Source organism: Mya arenaria, chromosome 3, assembly GCF_026914265.1.
Source record: "Mya arenaria isolate MELC-2E11 chromosome 3, ASM2691426v1".
In the NCBI taxonomy this organism is placed as follows: domain Eukaryota; kingdom Metazoa; phylum Mollusca; class Bivalvia; order Myida; family Myidae; genus Mya; species Mya arenaria.
Genome location: NC_069124.1, coordinates 40,781,312 through 40,802,113, shown reverse-complemented (window position 1 = coordinate 40,802,113; position 20,802 = coordinate 40,781,312). Strand labels below are relative to the sequence as shown.

The following is a 20,802-nucleotide window of genomic DNA, read 5'->3' as shown; positions in this document are numbered from 1 at the left end:
AGACAGATTAGCCAGGGTAGAGAAATGCGAGAGAGTTTGGTACTTTCATAGACAGTTTAGCCAGGGTAGAGAAATGCGAGAGAGTGTGGTACTTTCATAGACAGTTTAGCCAGGGGAGAGTAATGCGAGAGAGTTTGGTACTTTCATAGACAGTTTAGACAGGGGAGAGTAATAGACAGTTTAGCCAGGGGAGGGAAATGCGATAGAGTTTTGTACTTTCATAGACAGTTTAGCCAGGGGGGAGTAATGCGATAGAGTTTTGTACTTTCATAGACAGTTTAGCCAGGGGAGGGTAATGCGATAGAGTTTGGTACTTTCATAGACATTTTAGCCAGGGGAGAGTAATGCGATAGAGTTTGGTACTTTCATAGACAGTTTAGCCAGGGGAGAGCAATGCGATAGAGTTTTGTACTTTCATAGACAGTTTAGCCAGGGGAGGATAATGCGAGAGAGTTTGGTACTTTCATAAACAGTTTAGCCAGGGGAGGGTAATGCGAGAGAGTTTTGTGCTTTCTTATACAGTTTAGCCAGGAGGAGTCATGCGAGAGAGTTTTGTACTTTCATAGACAGTTCAGCCAGGGGAGAGTAATGCAAGAGAGTTTGGTACTTCATAGACAGTTTAGCCAGGGGAGGGTAATGCGATAGAGTTTGGTACTTTCATAGACAGTTTAGCCAGGGGAGGGTAATGCGATAGAGTTTGGTACTTTCATAGACCGTTTAGCCAGGGGAGGGTAATGCGATAGAGTTTGGTACTTTCTTAGAGAGTTTAGCCAGGGGAAGGTAATGCGATAGAGTTTGGTACTTTCATAGACAGTTTAGCCAGGGGAGGGTAATGCGATAGAGTTTGGTACTTTCATAGACAGTTTAGCCAGGGGAGGGTAATGCGAGAGAGTTTGGTACTTTCATAGACAGTTTAGCCAGGGGAGGGTTATGCGAGAAAGTTTTGTACTTTCTTAGACTGTTTAGCCAGAAGGAGTCATGCGAGAGAGTTTTGTACTTTCATAGACAGTTCAGCCAGGGGAGAGTAATGCAAGAGAGTTTGGTTCATCATAGACAGTTTAGCCAGGGGAGGGTAATGCGATAGAGTTTGGTACTTTCACAGACAGTTTAGCCAGGGGAGGGTAATGCGATAGAGTTTGGTACTTTCATAGACAGTTTAGCCAGGGGAGGGTAATGCGGGAGAGTTTGGTACTTTCATAGACAGTTTAGCCAGGGGAGAGTTATGCGATAGAGTTTGGTACTTTCATAGACAGTTTAGCCAGGGGGGAGTAATGCGATAGAGTTTGGTGCTTTCATATACAGTTTAGCCAGGGGGGAGTAATGCGATAGAGTTTGGTACTTTCATAGACAGTTTAGCCAGGGGAGAGTAATGCGATAGAGTTTGGTACTTATATAGACAGTTTAGCCAGGGGAGAGTAATGCGATAGAGTTTTGTACTTTCATAAACAGTTTAGCCAGGGGAGGGTAATGCGAGAGAGTTTGGTACTTCCATAGACAGTTTAGCCAGGAGAGAACAATGCAATAGTGTTTGGTAGTTTCATAGACTGTTTAGCCAGGGGAGGATAATGCGAGAGAGTTTGGTACTTTCATAGACAGTTTAGCCAGGGGAGGGTAATGCGAGAGAGTTTTGTACTTTCTTAGACAGTTTACTCAGGGGAGAGTGATGAAAGAGGGTTTTGTACTTTCATAGACAGTTTAGCCAGGGGGAGTCATGCGAGAGAGTTGATACTTACATAGAAAGTCTAGCCAGATTAGAGTTATGCTAGAGAGTTTTGTACTTTCATAGAAAGTTTAGCCGGGGGAGAGTTATTCTAGAGAGTTTGGTACTTTCATAGACAGTTTAGCCAGGGGAGATTAATGCGATATAGTTTGGTACTTTCATAGACAGTTTAGCCAGGGGAGAGCAATGCAATAGAGTTTGGTACTTCCATAGACAGTTTAGCCAGGGGAGGGTAATGCGAGAGAGTTTGGTACTTCCATAGACAGTTTAGCCAGGAGAGAACAATGCGATAGAATTTGGTATGTTCATAGACAGTTTAGCCAGGGGAGGGTAATGCGAGAGAGTTTTGTGCTTTCATAGACAGTTTAGCCAGGGGGAGTCATGCGAGAGAGTTTGATACTTTCATAGAACGTCTAGCCAGATGAGAGTTATGCTAGAGAGTTTTGTACTTTCATAGAAAGTTTAGCCGGGGGAGAGTTATTCTAGAGAGTTTTGTACTTTCATAGACAGTTTAACCTAGGGAGAGTAATGCGAAAGAGTTTGGCACTTTCACAGAATGTCTAGCCAGATGAGAGTTATGCGAGAGAGTTTGGTACTTTCATAGACAGTTAGCCAGGGGAGAGTAATGCATTAGAATTTGGTACTTTCATAGACTTTTTAGCCAGGGGAGAGTAATGCGAGAGAGTTTTGTACTTTCTTAGACAGTTTACTCAGGGGAGAGTAATGAAAGAGGGTTTTGTACTTTCACAGACAGTTTAGCCAGAGCGAGTCATGCGAGAGAGTTTGATACTTTCATAGAAAGTCTAGCCATAAGAGAGTTATGCTAGAGAGTTTTGTACTTTCATAGACAGTTAGCCAGGGGAGAGTAATGCATTAGAATTTGGTACTTTCATAAACTTTTTAGCCAGGGGAGAGTAATGCATTAGAGTTAGGTTTGTTCATAGACAGTTTAACCAGGTGATAGTAATGCGGGAGAGTTTGGTACTTTTATCATCACTCTTCAGTCGCTGTAAAATAAAACTCATATGTTTTTTCCATACTTAAGTTGGGCACTGATAAAGATTTCCTTAGTTCGTCAAGTCCGGATACCCTTTTAATGCATCTACTGTAACTACGAACACTATTATGTTGTCAGTAACAACATACTATAATGGAGTGGTATGCTTCACTGATGAATTATAAAAAGTGGCTATAAAGGATGAGATCACATGCATAATGTTATACCAACTGAGAGTTCTAATACGGGACGCCTTTGAGTTTGTCGTATATAATACGTAAACGTATACAAATCAATGCTTTTGTAAATACGTCAAAATTAGTGTTAGTGTTTGCCCTGTCATTGTCAGCCAAACAGGGGCGCTAGATTTTTAAATGTTCAGATTCTTATTTGTGAAGAATTGTTACTTTTTGCTGATTATGACTCTCTAATGATAAGTAAATCGCTCGTTTCGGTTACTTATTCACGAAAAAATACTTAATCAACTCTAACCTATACGTAAGATGAGTCACGCGCAACAACACGCCACTCCTTTTTTTCATTGTATGGTTTATGAACAGTACATAATGCCATTTCAAATATATAAGTATGCAAAATTTAATAATAACTAAATAATTATCAAAAACTCGATTTTAAGAGGAATAATTTGACGTCTAAGTGATCTAAAAAAATACTACGTTCCATACCGTCAGTAAACAACGTCGCATGCGCATTTTGTTAAAATGTACAAAATGCGTTCTCTACATCATTTCTTTTACAAATTGGTTATATTTGGAAAGCAAGAACAAATATCAATCATGTTTTTTTTCAGTCCGGCCAGTCTCGTACCCTCAGTTCGAATTTTTCTTAACAGACCGAACGCTCATGATAGCTACGTTTTAAGATGGTGCTGAGCTTTAGTCTCGCCTGGCCATAACTTGCCCAATGAACTATGGTTGGCGAATGATCTAAAATTGTCGAATGGCCTATGGTTGCCGGATTGCCTATAGTTGCCGAATTGCCTATGGTTGCCGAATGGTCTATAGTCGCCGAACGACCTATGGTTGCCGAATGGCCTATGGTTGCCGAATTGCATATAAATGCCGAATGGACTATGGTTGCCGAAGGATCTTTGGTTGCCGAATGACCTATGTTGCCGAATGGTCTTTGGTTGCCGAATGGCATATGGTTGCCGAATGGTCAAGGGTTGCCGAATGGTCAATGGTTGCCGAATGGTCTTTGGTTGCCGAATGGCCTATGGTTGCCGAATGGTTAAGGGTTGCCGAATGGTCAATGGTTGCCAAATGGTCTTTAGTTGCCGAATGGCATATGGTTGCCGAATGTTCAAGGGTTGCCGAATGGTCAATGGTTGCCGAATGGTCTTTGGTTGCCGAATGGCCTATGGTTGCCGAACTGTCTATGGTCGCCGAATGGTAAAAGGTCGCCGAATGGTGTATGGCCCAGGGTTGCCGAATGACCCATGCAATGGTTGCAGAATATGTCTAAACTCATTCGGAAACCACCGGTTATGCGGCAACCAGAGTATTCAAGCCAATAGTTCGAGCCCTATGGGTTGTGTTCAAGCATTTTAACAGGTCAGTTATCTAAATTTTGAGCTGCTGCATGGCGTGAAGTTGTTAAATATGGTGGCTGATTTCTGCCATTTCGTGTCCTCACAATCCGCCCGGCATTTTCACATTCTGAGTTAGCCACATTGCACATTTTCGCCTTTCGTTAGGCATGGGCTTTCAAACTTGGTTTAACATTTCCACAAATACAGGTATATCATCCAATAATGCCTTTTGGCGAAAATTCGCGAATGCATGGGGCGCGGTGCGAAAATGCACTGAATATTATTAGCCTTTTATATCCGTATCTCGGACATCGCATCGGCAGATTGACATAACATTTTTAACATTTGGCGAATTAATGCGCGCAAGGCGTATCAACCCCAGCGCATGTAGAACTACGTTGGTCACCGAGCTAACTTACATTAACATTTACATCGAAAATACCTAGTAAACATTCTGCTCTAATAGCTACGGACTACGATCTGCATATCAATTAGCTTTGCTATAAATATCGCTGTAATGAGCATGCAATCTATGTTATGCGGTTAATATAGTTATATATAACACAATTGAAATTGTACATGTAATGCCGAATGAAACGGAAAGAATGTGAATATTCCTAGTTTGTCTCAGTAATTTCAGTCCAATATCTTGAGCATGTAGCATAATACATACATATGCATATTTAAAAAGAAAAAAACTGGTATAAATCTGTTCATTTTGTCCACGAGTGACATATGTTGAGGGCCTTATTAAGATACATGTACATCAAACATACAGGGAATAAATAGTATGTGGGTGATTCGATCCAGAGGTATTTGGAATTGTAGAACGAAGCCTTAAACAAACCTAATTAATATGTCCAATGCATTTTGTTGGGATGCATTTGGTTTAGCTGGCATAACCTGGAAGTAAATTAAATACGCGTAAAGTGTAGATTTTACTAAAAATTCCTTAATGCTTTATCCGTGGCAATGCATTGTTTATGAAACCAAAGCTCCAGATAAGGTTTTATATGATATTGAGAATTACTCCATACCTTTTAATACAAGTAACTATTTGGCGTATTCCACATTTCAAGTGATTTATACTACATGATCTAATTGAGAAACAATATAAAACTGTCAAAGTTTTTGCGAAGGATATTATGAGCGAGCATATACCATCTTTAGAGGTTTATGTTAATGATTATGTTTTACAATTATATAACGGTACTCACTAAACAATGCAGGCAAGCCATTCAACGCATTAAGCGCTTTGATTTTCAACCCGTTATTTGGCGCATTTATGCCCCACATTTCCGACCCGCTCCCATAGGTAAGTCACAATAAATATGCTAAGATTGAGGTTCCTTCAGGCACGTTGTCATAAACAAGCCACAAAACCGTATGATGACTTACATATCAATGAACATAATGCATATCTATGCATATTTAAAAAAAAAAACTGCTATAAATCTGTTTATTTTTGTCCACGAGTGACATATGTTGAGGGCATTATTAAGATTAATGTACATCAAACATACAGGGAATAAATAGTATGTGGGTGATTCGATCCAGAGGTATTTGGCGTTGTAGTAAGGAACCATGGTTAAATTCTAATAGTTCGATTTTCTTCTTCCATGAGTACAGTATGGCTTGGAAATTACTCCGCGGTAATCGATAGATTACAGCAACATACCACTTGTTTTATGGTTCTAAGCTTAACGCCATCTACATAACTGCCGTTAATATTGTATTGTTCCGTTGCAGGTTCTAGTAGGCCATGCATGTGGGATACGATAGCGGCGCCTCCATTTGTGGATACACCGGGAATGTTCCCAGATACGAATTCGGCGGATGCTGTACGGGAGCTACCCGGCTCAAAGGGGCTGGGCTGATAACGAGTTACTGACTAGTGCAAATAAAAGTCGTGTAAACAGGAGTCGTGTAAACAGGAGTCGTGTAAACAGGAAGCGGTAAAACAGGAATTGTGTAAACGACAGTCGGCTTTGATGTGGGGCCGGAAGTCAACTCTGTCGGCCGTCTATTTCTTTGTTCGACGCAGTGTATGACTATTGATGCTAATATGACTCAATTGGAACCTAACGTGAAGCGAGTAATCAAGGTTATTCTTATTCACCCTGACAACATATATAAACCACCAATATCCATGCACATATCTGAAGAAAAAATACTGCAACGACCTGCTTTTCAAAATGATCTTACAGTTCATTTTAGAGCAAAGATCGACATGTTCTCCAAGAGGAAGCAAAATTCTCGCCACGGAGAACATCGGTGAAACGGCGAACGAACAAACCACGTGGTCATTACGTCACATGTAAACAGAATCTTGATACGTACATTTTTGTTGTCTTACATAGCTTTGTACTAATTTCCTTTCCTCGAAGACGTTCAATGCAAAAAAGAGTAATTTCTGGGCCGGTATTTATAAAACATCTTAAGTCATTTTTATACAAAATGTTCATAGCCCAATTTAAAGAAAAGTATACAAGCGGTTTTTTTACCAAAAAATGTAAGTATATCATATTGTATTTATGAAAATGAAGTGTATTAGATATTATTAAGCTATTAAATTATATTTTCGGTGAGATAATTAAATCAGGAAAATGACTCAAGTTAGGAGACGACTTCAGATGTTTTATGAATACCAGCATTAATTCTGATACGATCATCCTGTGCTAGAATTTAAAACGTTGGCCACTTAGGGGAAATGATGATTAGTATGGAGTAAAATCTCGTGGTAAATGTACACCGTGTATGAAGGACGGCTCGGAATCACAAAGACTGGAAATCAAACTCGGGAAATGAACTCCCACGGGACTAGTATGCATCTTAGTTTGGCAACCACATAGGTGGCATTACACAGCATAATGATGATCACAAGACTGGTCTGTCTATATTGTTTCAATGACTCCATGGTACTTAAACAGTGGAACTATGGAATACAATATACACAAATGAAAGCAAGCCGGATCTGAACCTGTTATGAATGCAGGAATTTTAAAGGGCTTTAAAGCAAAAATTACATTTTGTATTCTGACTTGTACATATTGCTTTCTGACTTATACATCTTGCATTCTGACTTGCACTTCTGACGTGTACATCTTGTATTCTGACTTGTACATCTTGCATTCTGACTTGAACTTCTGACTTGTACATCTTGCACTTCTGACTAGTACATCTTGCATTCTGACTTGTACATCTTGCATTCTGACTTGCACTTCTGACTTGTACATCTTGTATTCTGACTTGTATATCTTGCATTCTGACTTGTACATCTTGCATTCTGACTATTACATCTTGCATTCTGACTTGCACTTCTGACTTGTACATCTTGCATTCTGACTTGCACAAATCTTGCATTCTGACTGGTACATCTTGCACTCTGACTTGTACATCCTGCATTCTGACTTGTACATCTTGCATTCTTACTTGCCCTTCTGACTTGTACATCTTGCATTCTGTCTTGTACATCTTGCATTCTGTCTTGTACATCTTGCATTCTGACTTGTACATCTGACGTGTACGTCTTGCATTCTTTCTTGTACATCTGACTTGTACATCTTGCATTCTGTCTTGTACATCTTGCATTCTGACTTGTACATCTTGCATTCTGACTTGCACTTCTGACTTGTACATCTGACTTGTACATCTGACTTGTACATCTTGCTTTCTGTCTTGTACATCTTGCATTCTGACTTGCACTTCTGACTTGTACATGTGACTTGTACATCTTGCTTTCTGTCTTGTACATCTTGCATTCTGACTTGCAATTCTGACCTGTACATCTTGCATTCTGTCTTGTACATCTTTCATTCTTGCTTGCACTTCTGACTTGTACATTTGACTTGTACATCTTTCTTTCTGCTTGTACCTCTTGCATTCTGACTTGCACTTCTGACCTGTACATCTTGCATTCTGTCTTGTACATCTTGCATTCTGACTTGTACATCTTGTATTCTGACTTGTACATCTGACTTGTACATCTTGCATTCTGACTTGTACATCTGACTTGTACATCTTGCATTCTGACTTGTACGTCTTGCATTCTGACTTGCACTTCTGACTTGTACATCTTGCATTCTGACTTGTATATCTTGCTTTCTGACTTGCACTTCTGACCTGTACATCTTGCATTCTGTCTTGTATATCTTGCATTCTGACTTGTACATCTTGCATTCTGACTTGTACATCTTGCATTCTGACTTGTACATCTTGCATTTGTCTTGTATATCTTGCATTCTGTCTTGTATATCTTGCATTCTGACTTATACATCTTGCATTATGACTTGCACTTCTGACCTGTACATCTTGCATTCTGTCTTGTATATCTTGCATTCTGACTCGTACATATTGCATTCTGACTTGTACATCTTGCATTCTGTCTTGTATATCTTGCATTCTGACTTGTACATCTTGCATTCTGACTTGCACTTCTGACTTGTACATCTTGTATTCTGACTTGTACATCTTGCATTATGACTTGCACTTCTGACTTGCACATCTTGCATTCTGATTTGTATGTCTTGCATTCTGACTTGTACATATTGCATTCTGACTTGTACATCTTGCATTCTGACTTGTACATCTTGCATTCTGACTTGTACATATTGCATTCTGACTTGTACATCTTGCATTCTGACTTGCATATCTTGCATTCTGACTTGTACATATTGCATTCTGACTTTTACATCTAGCATTCTGACTTGCACACTTCTTGCTTTCTTACATGTTACTACTTATGTTTTTGAATCCTTGTTATTTGGCGCTGTATTCAATATTCAGTTTATATTTGAAACTTTATGCCAAATGTGCGTGCTTATTCGCATAAGAATAAGAATATTCAAAACGGAAGTTTGAAACAAAAATACAATTTCAAACTGCAAAAAAACATGAATCTAGGTTTTTGTCGACATTTATTTGATCAGTATCATTTAATCAGTATACAATACCATTTCAAATGATAGCAAATATAACCTATGTGAAGTGAACAGGCAACAAAATACAACATAATAGTCCATTTCCCGTTAAAATGGCATGCTTATTTGTAAAACGGAGAGCTAAAACGTTATCCCGAGTCAGTGGGTAAACAATCTAACATTTCTGTCCAATCTCTTACGCAGTGATCTCCCCTGACTAGCAGACTGGATTTCTGTCACCCTGCGCGAGTAAAGCTGGATCATCTATATACAAGAAAGGCAAAGCATCAAAGGGCTCCATGCATTAGTTTGTAAAATAAGTTGGAAATAAATGAAAAACGAATTATAAATAAAGTGTTAATTTTTAAATATTCTTTTATCGGTTTCAATTAAACACCACGTGATGGCTCTCGTCCTATCAATGTGTACAATTAGGATTGTAACGATACGCCAAAAACAGATCGCGCAGTTCAATTCGACACGCTAGATCACTTTTACGATATAATGTTAAAATATTATGTACTACTGTTTTTTAATGCTTTTATCGGTTTCAATAAACAAACACCACGTGACTACGCTCGTCCATATTGCGGTACGTATATTTTATTCTATGTTCAATATTCAAGTTATTGCATATTCAGGTAATTTTGACTCATGGCGCATCAATAAAGACTTTTCATTTACAATATACTTCTGTTTACTCATATGTCCATCCAGAAAAGGGCGTTTCATAATTAGCGCCCCTCTTGGTGTGCACCAATGAAAAAAAAACATTCAAGGTGGACTGAGGTTAAAATACAAAAACAATACTAAAAATTTAAGATGATTTACAATCTTCGCCGATATGATATTTCAAAAATCTATGGTCACGGGATTTGCATGATTGCAATGATTTCTGTATTATAAGGGATGTAACACAGCGTGGATTTTGCCTTTTGCGAACATGTTTTATTGCCAAAGTCCCGTATACCGAGCTCCGTACCATCGGGAAACCCCATTGATTCAAAACAAGCGACGACAAACCTACCATTCATGGCGCACATGACAGCCAACCCAGAATAGCTCCGAATATAAATAATCACAGTGTAAATTTTGAAAGGGTCAAATTGCACCAAAGCAGGAGTTCATTCCCATCAAATCACGTACTGTGTAAACAATGGCGAGGATTCTGATATTTGTTAAAGCGCCGTATTGTTTAAAACATAAAGCACTTCTTCGGGTAAAGCACAGTTTACCTAATGTTTTCATCAATTGCTAAAGAAATATTGTCGGCGTCTATAAATATCATTAGCAGTACAGGTAACATCCGCTATGTGGATCGTTTGGTTTAGAAACTTTGTTGTTTTATGAAACAGGTATTCATATCTTGTGAAATGCGTGTATCGTTCAATCAACAAAGTTTTAATATAAACTTTGAGAAGATGATACGTTGTGTCAAGAACATGGTAATCTGTGGCGTCCTTTGTACGCCTAACAGTGATTTTATTTTAGTGTATGTGTAATTAATAGATAAGCATTCATATCAACATTACTGCTATCAATAACATAAATGTAGGCGCTGCCATTCGTTATTAAAACAATAACTCACTCAAATCATACAATTGATTATTCAAACCAAAATTTATAATGCATTAAAATATTCTATCTTGATCCTCTACATGTTAAGAACATAATTCAGTTCCAAATAGTGTTGCTAGCTATGACCTTGTACAAGCGAATTCTACAAATTCACTACGTAAGTTGTAAAAACGAAGGCACAATTGTAAGTGAAACAAAAAAGTAAGAAATGAGACAATGTTAGGTAAGTGAATGCCACTTTAACGCCACTGTGACGGAAGTGAATGTCACTAGGGCACAATTGCTAGGAAACTGAATGTCACATAAGCGCCAATGTTAGGAAAGTGAATGCCACTTTAACGCCACTGTGACGGAAGTGAAGGTCACTAATGCGCCAACGTGAGGGAAGTGAAAGTCACTAAAGCGCCAATGTTAGGAAAGTGAAGGTCACCAAGGCACTATTGCTAGGGAACTAAAGGTCATCAACGCACCAATGTGAGGGAAGTGAAGCTCACTAACGCGCCGTTGTGAAGGAAGTGAACGTCACTTACGCGCCAATGCGAGGGACGTGGGAGTCACTAACGCACCCGTGTGAGGGAAGTGAAGGTCACTAACGCGCCTTTGTGAAGGAAGTGCACGTCACTAACGCGCCAATGTGAGGGAAGTGAAAGTCACTAACGCGCCAATGTGAGGGAAGTGAAAGTCACTAACGCGCCAATGTGAGGGAAGTGAAGGTCACTAACGCGCCAATGTGAGGGAAGTGAAAGTCACTAACGCGCCAATGTGAGGGAAGTGAAGGTCACTAATGCGCAAATGTGAGGGAACTAAAGGTCACTAACGCGCCAATGCGAGGGAAGTGGGAGTCACTAACGCACCAGTGTGAGTGAAGAGAAAGTCACTAACGCGCCAATGCGAGGGAAGTGAAGGTCACTAACGCGCCAATAAGAGGGTAGTGAAGGTCACTAATGCGCATATGCGAGGGAAGTTAGAGTCACTAACGCGCCAATGTGAGGGAAGTGAAGGTCACTAACGCGCCGTTGTGAAGGTAGTGAACGTCACTTACGCGCCAATGCGAGGGAAGTGGGAGTCACATAAGCGCCGTTGTGAAGGAAGTGAAGCTCACTAACGCGCCGTCGTGAAGGAAGTGAACGTCACTTACGCGCCAATGCGAGGGAAGTGGGAGTCACTAACGCACCCGTGTGAGGGAAGTGAAGGTCACTAACGCGCCGTTGTGAAGGAAGTGAACGTCACTTACGCGCCGTTGTGAAGGAAGTGCACGTCACTAACGCGCCAATGTGAGGGAAGTGAAAGTCACTAACGCGCCAATGTGAGGGAAGTGAAAGTCACTAACGCGCCAATGTGAGGGAAGTGAAGGTCACTAATGCGCAAATGTGAGGGAACTAAAGGTCACTAACGCGCCAATGCGAGGGAAGTGGGAGTCACTAACGCACCCGTGTGAGGGAAGTGAAGGTCACTAACGCGCCGTTGTGAAGGAAGTGAACGTCACTTACGCGCCGTTGTGAAGGAAGTGAACGTCACTTACGCGCCAATGCGAGGGAAGTTGGAGTCACTAACGCACCCGTGTGAGGGAAGTGAAGGTCACTAACGCGCCTTTGTGAAGGAAGTGAACGTCACTAACGCGCCAATGTGAGGGAAGTGATAGTCACTAACGCGCCAATGTGAGGGAAGTGAAGGTCACTAACGCGCCAATGCGAGGGAAGTTGGAGTCACTAACGCACTCGTGTGAGGGAAGTGAAGGTCACTAACGCGCCTTTGTGAAGGAAGTGAAGGTCACTAACGCGCCAATGTGAGGGAAGTGAGAGTCACTAACGCGCCAATGTGAGGGAAGTGAAGGTCACTAACGCGCCAATGCGAGGGAAGTGAGAGTCACTAACGCGCCAATGTGAGGGAAGTGAAGGTCACTAACGCGCCTTTGTGAAGGAAGTGAACGTCACTTACGCGCCAATGTGAGGGAAGTTGGAGTCACTAACGCACCCGTGTGAGGGAAGTGAAGGTCACTAACGCGCCTTTGTGAAGGAAGTGAAGGTCACTAACGCGCCAATGTGAGGGAAGTGATAGTCACTAACGCGCAAATGTGAAGGAAGTGAAGGTCACTTACGCGCCAATGCGAGGGAAGTTGGAGTCACTAACGCACCCGTGTGAGGGAAGTGAACGTCACTTACGCGCCTTTGTGAAGGAAGTGAACGTCACTAACGCGCCAATGTGAGGGAAGTGATAGTCACTAACGCGCAAATGTGAGGGAAGTGAAGGTCACTAATGCGCAAATGTGAGGGAACTAAAGGTCACTTACGCGCCAATGCAAGGGAAGTGGGAGTCACTAACGCACCAGTGTGAGTGAAGAGAAAGTCACTAACGCGCCAATGCGAGGGAAGTGAAGGTCACTAACGTGCCAATAAGAGGGTAGCGAAGGTCACTTATGCGCATATGCGAGGGAAGTGAGAGTCACTAACGCGCCAATGTGAGGGAAGTGAAGGTCACTAACGCGCCAATGTGAGGGAAGTGAACGTCACTAACGCGCCAATGTGAGGGAAGTGAAAGTCACTAATGCGCCAATGTGAGGGAAGTGAAGGTCACTAACGTACCAATGTCAGGGTAGTAAAGGTCACGAACGCGCCAATGTGAGGGAAGTGAAAGTCACTATCGCGCCAATGTGAGGGAAGTGAAAGTCACTATCGCGCCAATGTGACGGGAGAGAAGGCCGTACATATTACTATGTCAAAATATAGTAACTATGAATTGTGTGTAACAATGCGTGATTATTTTGAAATAAATCAGACAAAGTTTGTGTTTGGGAAGTACTAGTTTGATATGACAAAACCGCTCTGCGTGTGTATACCGCTCTGTGTGTGTATACCGCTCTGTGTGTGTATATCGCTCTGTGTGTGTATTTCATTGTCATAAATAATAGTGTCTTTTTCGTAATTATTTGTATAATTTGTTAGCATTTCACGCCGTTCGTGTAAGATGTCTAACCATTTCATAAATGAACCATGAATATTATATGATGTTATAATTAAAGTCAAACTTTTTTATTGTCAACTTTAGTAGATTGAAACGTCAACGCCTTTAGCACCTGTATCAGTTGCATTCTATTTCGATGAATCCCACATAATGACCCAAAGGGACCAGATAATAAATAAGTGCGTCACGGAGATAATGCTAACTTTCGTCTGATATTGTTTGTTATTTTCATTCTAACACGGGGCATCAATGAACAGTTATTTAAGCCAGAGTGATAAGCCTTTCCAGACAATCGCACAGTGTCCTTTGTCACATGGTACATGTGTACCAAGTTTAATTATCAACATTTTATAGCTACAGTTAATGTTTTTGTACGACGTTGCCACCGTGACGCCCACATCAAGACCATGGCAATTCCTTGACTTTTTTCAAGCTTATTGGAACCACACTGCTGATATATTAAATACTAATTATTTAAGGATTCCGTTTTGTTTCATAAGCAAGGTATGTATCATAAGGTAGCATATTTATAACACAATAAGTACAAGCCTTACAACCTTTTATCGTTTATGAAAACAATTTTAATAAATCAAAATAAAAACATAACGAACTATATAACTAAACGTGTATATTAAATGATAACACAAGTATTACAACATTTAAAATATCATTGAAATATAAAATACAACATTAAGCATCGTACAAGTCAGTTCTAAAGATAGTTTTTTTAATAAAAGAGTGGTTGTAAAACACTTCTTGTAAGGGTTCGTGTATGTGTAGGCTCTTTTTGTGCACTACGTCATCCAGGTATGTGTACATTGTAAAAACAGAATGACATTTACGATGGCACGAGAAAAGTATTGTTATACGTGTATCAGAGACCATGCGAATGCAATTTCAAATACAAGTTTAAAGTGAAATTTCACAAACGAGATCAAGACTGTGCAACTGTAAAATGTGCATGTAGCTACACGTTCACGTACACGTTGTGTTTGTTAGTTTGTTATGGCACGTGAAAAAACACCACGTACGATTCCAAGGCGCGTATTACATATATATATTTACAGTAATCTGCGTAATCTTGCAATCTATCATAATTAGATAATCATCAACACCTGAATGCACACCTGTTGAAATCCATGTACGGAGCTACATTTGAAAATATGGCAGTAGCACAAGAAAGACAACTCAAATTGACAATTTTGAACACGGTTGTTATCATCACCGTTGACATTTTTTGCACACGATTTGTACAGCAGCAGTAAACAAGGATGGTATCAGCGACGTTATGACTAAATATAATATTATTTGAGTTGTCTTCCTTGCCCTTCAAAGATCCAATATGATCCGTTCATGAAATGTATGTAGTATAAAGCTGCACTCTCTCAGATATACCGTTTTTGCAACTTTTTTCATATTAGAAAGAGCACATTTTGGCGTAAATATCTGCAAACCAGTGAAACAAGACTGATGACAAAAGATCAGAACGCAGATATTCATATTTCCGTTCTGTCAGAGTGCAGCTTTAAAGCCGAGTACAAATAATTTCTGAACTATGGGCCGATTTCAATTTTCTAGCAAATAAATCAAATGGTTGTAACTTTTAAGAGTAGCTGAAAAGCTTGGATAATTATAAGTATAAAGCAATATTTTCCAAGCCAACAAACTACAGAATTTATTACCCTTGCCTTGTTCTGGGGTGGTATTAAATATGATCATTAAGTCGGTCATTTTTCATTGAATGTATTCACCGTATTGGTCCATTATTTATATGACGTCATCCGATTAGCTACATCATTTTTAGCTCCAATTAAGACCAATGTCGAATACTACCCCAGAACTAGAATAATGACGTGAATAAATATGACAAGAAAAAACCACAAGTGGATGTATACACTCATCCGTTTTATCAGTCAAAGGGAATTACTTCCCACTTATCAGAGCCAGATGTATGGGCCTTGCTACGTGCTTGTTGTCGCAAGAGAGTTTGTACAAAGCGTACATACATTAAAGCTTCATAGTATTTAGACCATGGGTGTAGTTTTTGCATGACTGTTCTCAAAAATTAAGAGACTTAAAAACAATCACCAAAACCGTAGTTATGGATACATTTTACAACAGTAATTGAAATAGGACTATCTATGAACCCAGAGCCTTTCTAATTGTTCTTTAATATAAGCGTTATTACATACGTTATCAGCATCCGTCTTTACTGAGACGTGTTGCAAGGATACAACCTAACCCGTGTTTTAAGACACAGAGACTGCCGTCACTCATTCATCGTTGTCACACAATACATTCTAAATCTATATTGAAGAATTTCCTTGCCTATTCCACTGATGACTGTTTAGTTGTCCCTTTGGACTTATATTATTTTAAAAAAATACTGTGGGTTTAATTGGGTATGACCATAGCTATATTTTTACGTTGATCTTACAATCGCCCATACTACTTCCACCAAAATTGTGAGGTGTTGCTTGTCGTGAGTAGATGTCAACAAGCTACGTGAAGTTCCAATGATGATGTCAACAAGCTACGTAAGATTCAAATGATGATGTCAACAAGCTACGTGAAGTTCCAATGATGATGACAACAAGCTACGTGAAGTTCCAATGATGATGTCAACAAGCTACGTGAAGTTCCAATGATGATGTCAACAAGCTACGTTAGATTCCAATGATGATGTCAACAAGCTACGTGAAGTTTCACTGATGATGTCAACAAGCTACGTGAAGTTCCAATGATGATGACAACAAGCTACGTGAAGTTCCAATGATGATGACAACAAGCTACGTGAAGTTCCAATGATGATGTCAACAAGCTACGTTAGATTCCAATGATGATGTCAACAAGCTACGTGAAGTTTCAATGATGATGTCAACAAGCTACGTTAGATTCCAATGATGATGTCAACAAGCTACGTGAAGTTTCAATGATGATGTCAACAAGCTACGTTAAGTTCCAATGCATGCAATGCTGTACCTACGTCAGTTTGTACTTCAAGGGTTTGTACCGTATGTCACAATACACGCAATAATGTAGGCCATATTTTTCTTCTACCAGCATAATGCAAGGTTTACCTAGGTCTGGGAACGAGTTTTGTTGTTCGATTGTGGCGAGTCACAAAAAGCGTGTAAGAATCAAGGCACCATATAATATAAGAATACTCATTACACTAGCTACGTTACTGAAAGTCTGTAAACTTATGTTCAGTTGCTGGAGGCTGGTATGTCATTGCTTGGGGATACGGCGGCGGTACTTGCTGCTGTGGGTAAACCTGAAATGCTCCCGGGTAAGGCGGTTTCGACCTCTGTACCGGCTGTGGTTGCACGGGAGCAACAGGCTGCGGCGTATACGTTGGCTGGCTGATATGAACAGGGTTCGTGTTAGACGGAGGGGGATAAAAGACAGGGGTCGATGTCGTTGGACCTGAAGTGAACTCTGTCGGGCGCCTGTTCCTTTGTTCGGCGCAGTATATGATTATAGATGCTACAATAACGCAGTTGGACGCTATCCACGTTAGATACAGCGAATAACCCAGGTTGTTCATACCCAACTTGACAACGAATATTATAACACCAACCTCCATGAAGATACCTGGAATGTAGAAAATATATACATGAACAACATGAATTATTTCCTCCAATAAATGCACGTCGGCTCATAAATACATACTTAGACTAATACTTTTCACAGTTTCGGCATGTATTGTATTTACTGTGTATTTTATATATGTTTATTGTATAAGGTAGGTGTGTGTCATTCATTAAGTGTTTGTAAGGCGGGGGTTTCTTTCGCTGACCTTGTCGGGTATAATTCCCATAGTATTATTAGTTTACATGCTGTTTAAATTTTTAAATTTTAAACTGGACAATACAAACGTTAAACTAACCAGCAATAAGAAGAATCCATGGATTGGCTCTCGCAAGACGAGCGTTTGATGACCAAAGCAGCAGTGCAGACGTCATTACAAAACCAACCACGAAAAAAATCAGACTCACAATTTCAAGCGTCTGGATGGCTTGGAACCAACCTGCAATTAATAAAAATATTAGTTTTGGGCGAACAAACATAAGTATGTAAAGTAAGTTAAATACAGCTGATACCTGTTTGGATTTCAAAGCCTTAAGCATCATACAGATCATATGGTGGTGATCCTCACTCTAGATATATGGATTTTTATTCAGGTACTTTCGTTTCCATCAGGATCAAATTTTTAACAAGGGGCGGATGTTTAAATTCCAAAAGTAACATTTATCCTACTTTAAAGAAAATGACAAACATCAGAAGCTACTACATAGAAGATTTAATTGCAAAAACATCAACACATAACTTCACGTTTCACAAGTCATGAAAAACATTTATGCTGTATCTCTTGTGGATAGGTTCCAGAGAAGTTGATATAAAACAAAAAAAATCTTCTACAAGAAATATACAGACTTGGCAGGAAATCTGATTAATTACTTACAAGTAATTAGAAAAAAATATATTCAGAATCGCGTAATAATAGCGTAGATATGCCGTTCTTTATCCATGTAAATGCGCGGTAATTTGGCGATTCTGATTGGCCAATTACGTCGTTTTAACGAGATACACAATTCATTTAAACGAGATACTAAGCCTCTAAGGCGTCTTAATGAGAAACGTAACACGTTTTAGCGAGATACAAAAACATGTACGTCACCTCAATGGCAAGGTATTACAGTCCAATTGATGTACAAAGTTAATACAACATAAACATAAATAAGCGGAAGGCATCCGGAGTACAATTATGTGAATTGTGGCCACTTGGTGACCCAGTGCTTTTGGTAGCATTTGAAACGGGTTTATTTGCAGAGATAGCATATGTAAAATTTAAACGGAAATAAATCATTTAATACATCTCGTATCTCGTTCGTAGAAAATTTTATAGTTTTTTATAGCCTACGAAATATTTCCATTTCTTTCTGTCAAAAAAGATATTTAGAAATTAACATCGGGCCTAAATTGTTTGTCTATTTCTTGTATCATGCTGAGACAAAAGATGTGTCAGAAGGTAGTATTTTTATACATTTCTGTACACACATCATGAACACTCAATGCGTTTTGTATAAGCCGAATCATTTACTTCAATCTTTAGGTATTTAAAAGTGGCAGTCAGTAGAAAACTGCCATGTTTACATATTCATGCCGGAAACGGAAACGTTCGTTTCTAAGTAGCAAGTTTGGACACGACTTCAATATGGTTATCAAAACAGGCTAATGATCACTCAATCTGACTTTTCATTTTTTTAGGTAAAAACGTTTCGGTCCATGGCAAAAAAAGGGTCGGTCAGGTTACCAGAATCAGACATAAACATGTTCTAGGCCCTTTTACTTAGAATTTACAAATAATTTCGAATGGAAGAGCACAACTTACAGCAAAATAATGAATAGGCGAGTACAATGAAAATCAAACGTGTACATACCTGTTGTATATAACCCTACGTGTGACCCACACACCGCTATTTCCTTAGAATTAGAACCGCGAGTGGTAACACAAGTTCTCCAAAGCCCCATCTCTCCTTTGACTTCCTTTAAGGTTTCAATTACGAGCGTCCAAGCTGAAAATTGTGTCCATGCTGGCGTCGCAATGCCAACTATTCCTAGAACAAATGACACGAAAACCAGCATAGCACCGATAATGAACAATACAGACGAATCTGAAATCCGTTTCAGAGCCATTTTGTTTTATCCGTTTAAAAGCAGGCAAACATAAACTTGCTTAAGTATGCATAATCTTGCACAATATTTTCAGTCAGTGCTGATCGGCACACGTTTATAAATATATTTCCTACAGGTAATGTTCCCGGAAAGTGCGGCTAAATGGATACCAATCTCTACCTTTGTTTAACCAGGTAGTGGAATCTACAGAAAATCGTACACTTCGCAATTCTCCAAAATTATAGACGACGGGGAAACGAGATGCTGGTTCAGGAAAACAGGTATCTGAACGTTATTGAAATCGTGATTCTGAAATGTAGTGTGAAGTCAAGAGACAATCCTTAATTCCAGTGGCGGCTCTACGATTTTAAGGGAGCAATTTTCAGAGGGGGCGCAATAAGGAGGCGCACTTCTCTTAAATGCGGCCCCTTCTCTAGGTACGTCTTTTAGTATAAAAAATGCACTTTAGTATGACTAAAGCCTAAGTTCTATATCATATTGTTATGCAATGTTCACTTGGACATTTTAGTAGTGTGTGTGTGGCCGTTGAAGGTTATTGCAATCGAGGTTCTTAAATGTCGTGTTAGATAAAGAGGTCACACTTAATACGTATGCACCACGAGCGTAATTATGGGGCCGACTGCAACCTGCGCACAACCCCCCCCCCCCCCCCTCCCCCCTAAAACAGTCCAGAAGTATCTTATTTTCTGAAAAAAGAGTATCTTAATACGCTCACATTCACAATATCGGTCTTGATTGTTTTAAACTTTTCGTAAAGGAGTACCCGAAAACCCCCACTGCAAACATTTAAAACCATAATATAGTTCGGTTATGAGGGAGGGGCGAATGCCAAAATATTGTGCCCCTAAATAACGCCCCCTCTAACGTCAATTCCTGGGCTCGGGCCTGTTGTTGTAAATTCTGTAATGTTTTAAAGATATGCATTAGAGAAGATGCAAAGTGGGGGCGCAACTTTGAATATGAGCCTCTCCCCCAGGAGCGTAATACACATAGTTTTAATACTGATTACTTGATTTGGGCTTTTCAAGTCTGAAATCATTTGGAAGGGGGCTGTGTTTCCTAGTGCCTTAATTTTCATTTGACGGGTTTATTGTTTTAAAACAATTAGGATAAGCCAAGCAGCCCATGTTTTATCTTTAAAAGGCAGATCTTTTAAACAGGCTCATCACGATTTCTATAAATAGGTATCCTAAAGTGACTGTATTTCCATTTACTTAAATCACAAACGCATGTACACATCATTTAAGAGATTTGCCCCCCCCCCCCGTTTTACTGAACGTCTCAAGGCGATAACAGCAACATTTGGTAATAAGTGTATTTCAATGCGTGTTTTTATGTGTGTTGTCGTCATTTATGTGTTTGATCTAAGTGG

At 39.7% G+C, this 20,802-nt stretch overlaps 1 protein-coding gene across 1 annotated transcript; it reads right to left on the bottom strand.

Moving 5' to 3' along the window:
- Nucleotides 1-14,283: 14,283 nt before the first annotated feature.
- LOC128226771 (uncharacterized) lies at nt 14,284-19,664 on the bottom strand. The gene is made up of 4 exons (XM_052936816.1): nt 19,590-19,664; nt 19,175-19,351; nt 17,620-17,760; nt 14,284-17,324 (listed from the first exon to the last, which is right to left on the bottom strand). The coding sequence occupies exons 2-4, from the start codon at nt 19,263-19,265 to the stop codon at nt 16,912-16,914; spliced, it is 645 nt and encodes a 214-aa protein (XP_052792776.1). The 5' UTR covers nt 19,266-19,351; nt 19,590-19,664; the 3' UTR covers nt 14,284-16,911.
- Between the last annotated feature and the right edge of the window lie 1,138 nt (nt 19,665-20,802).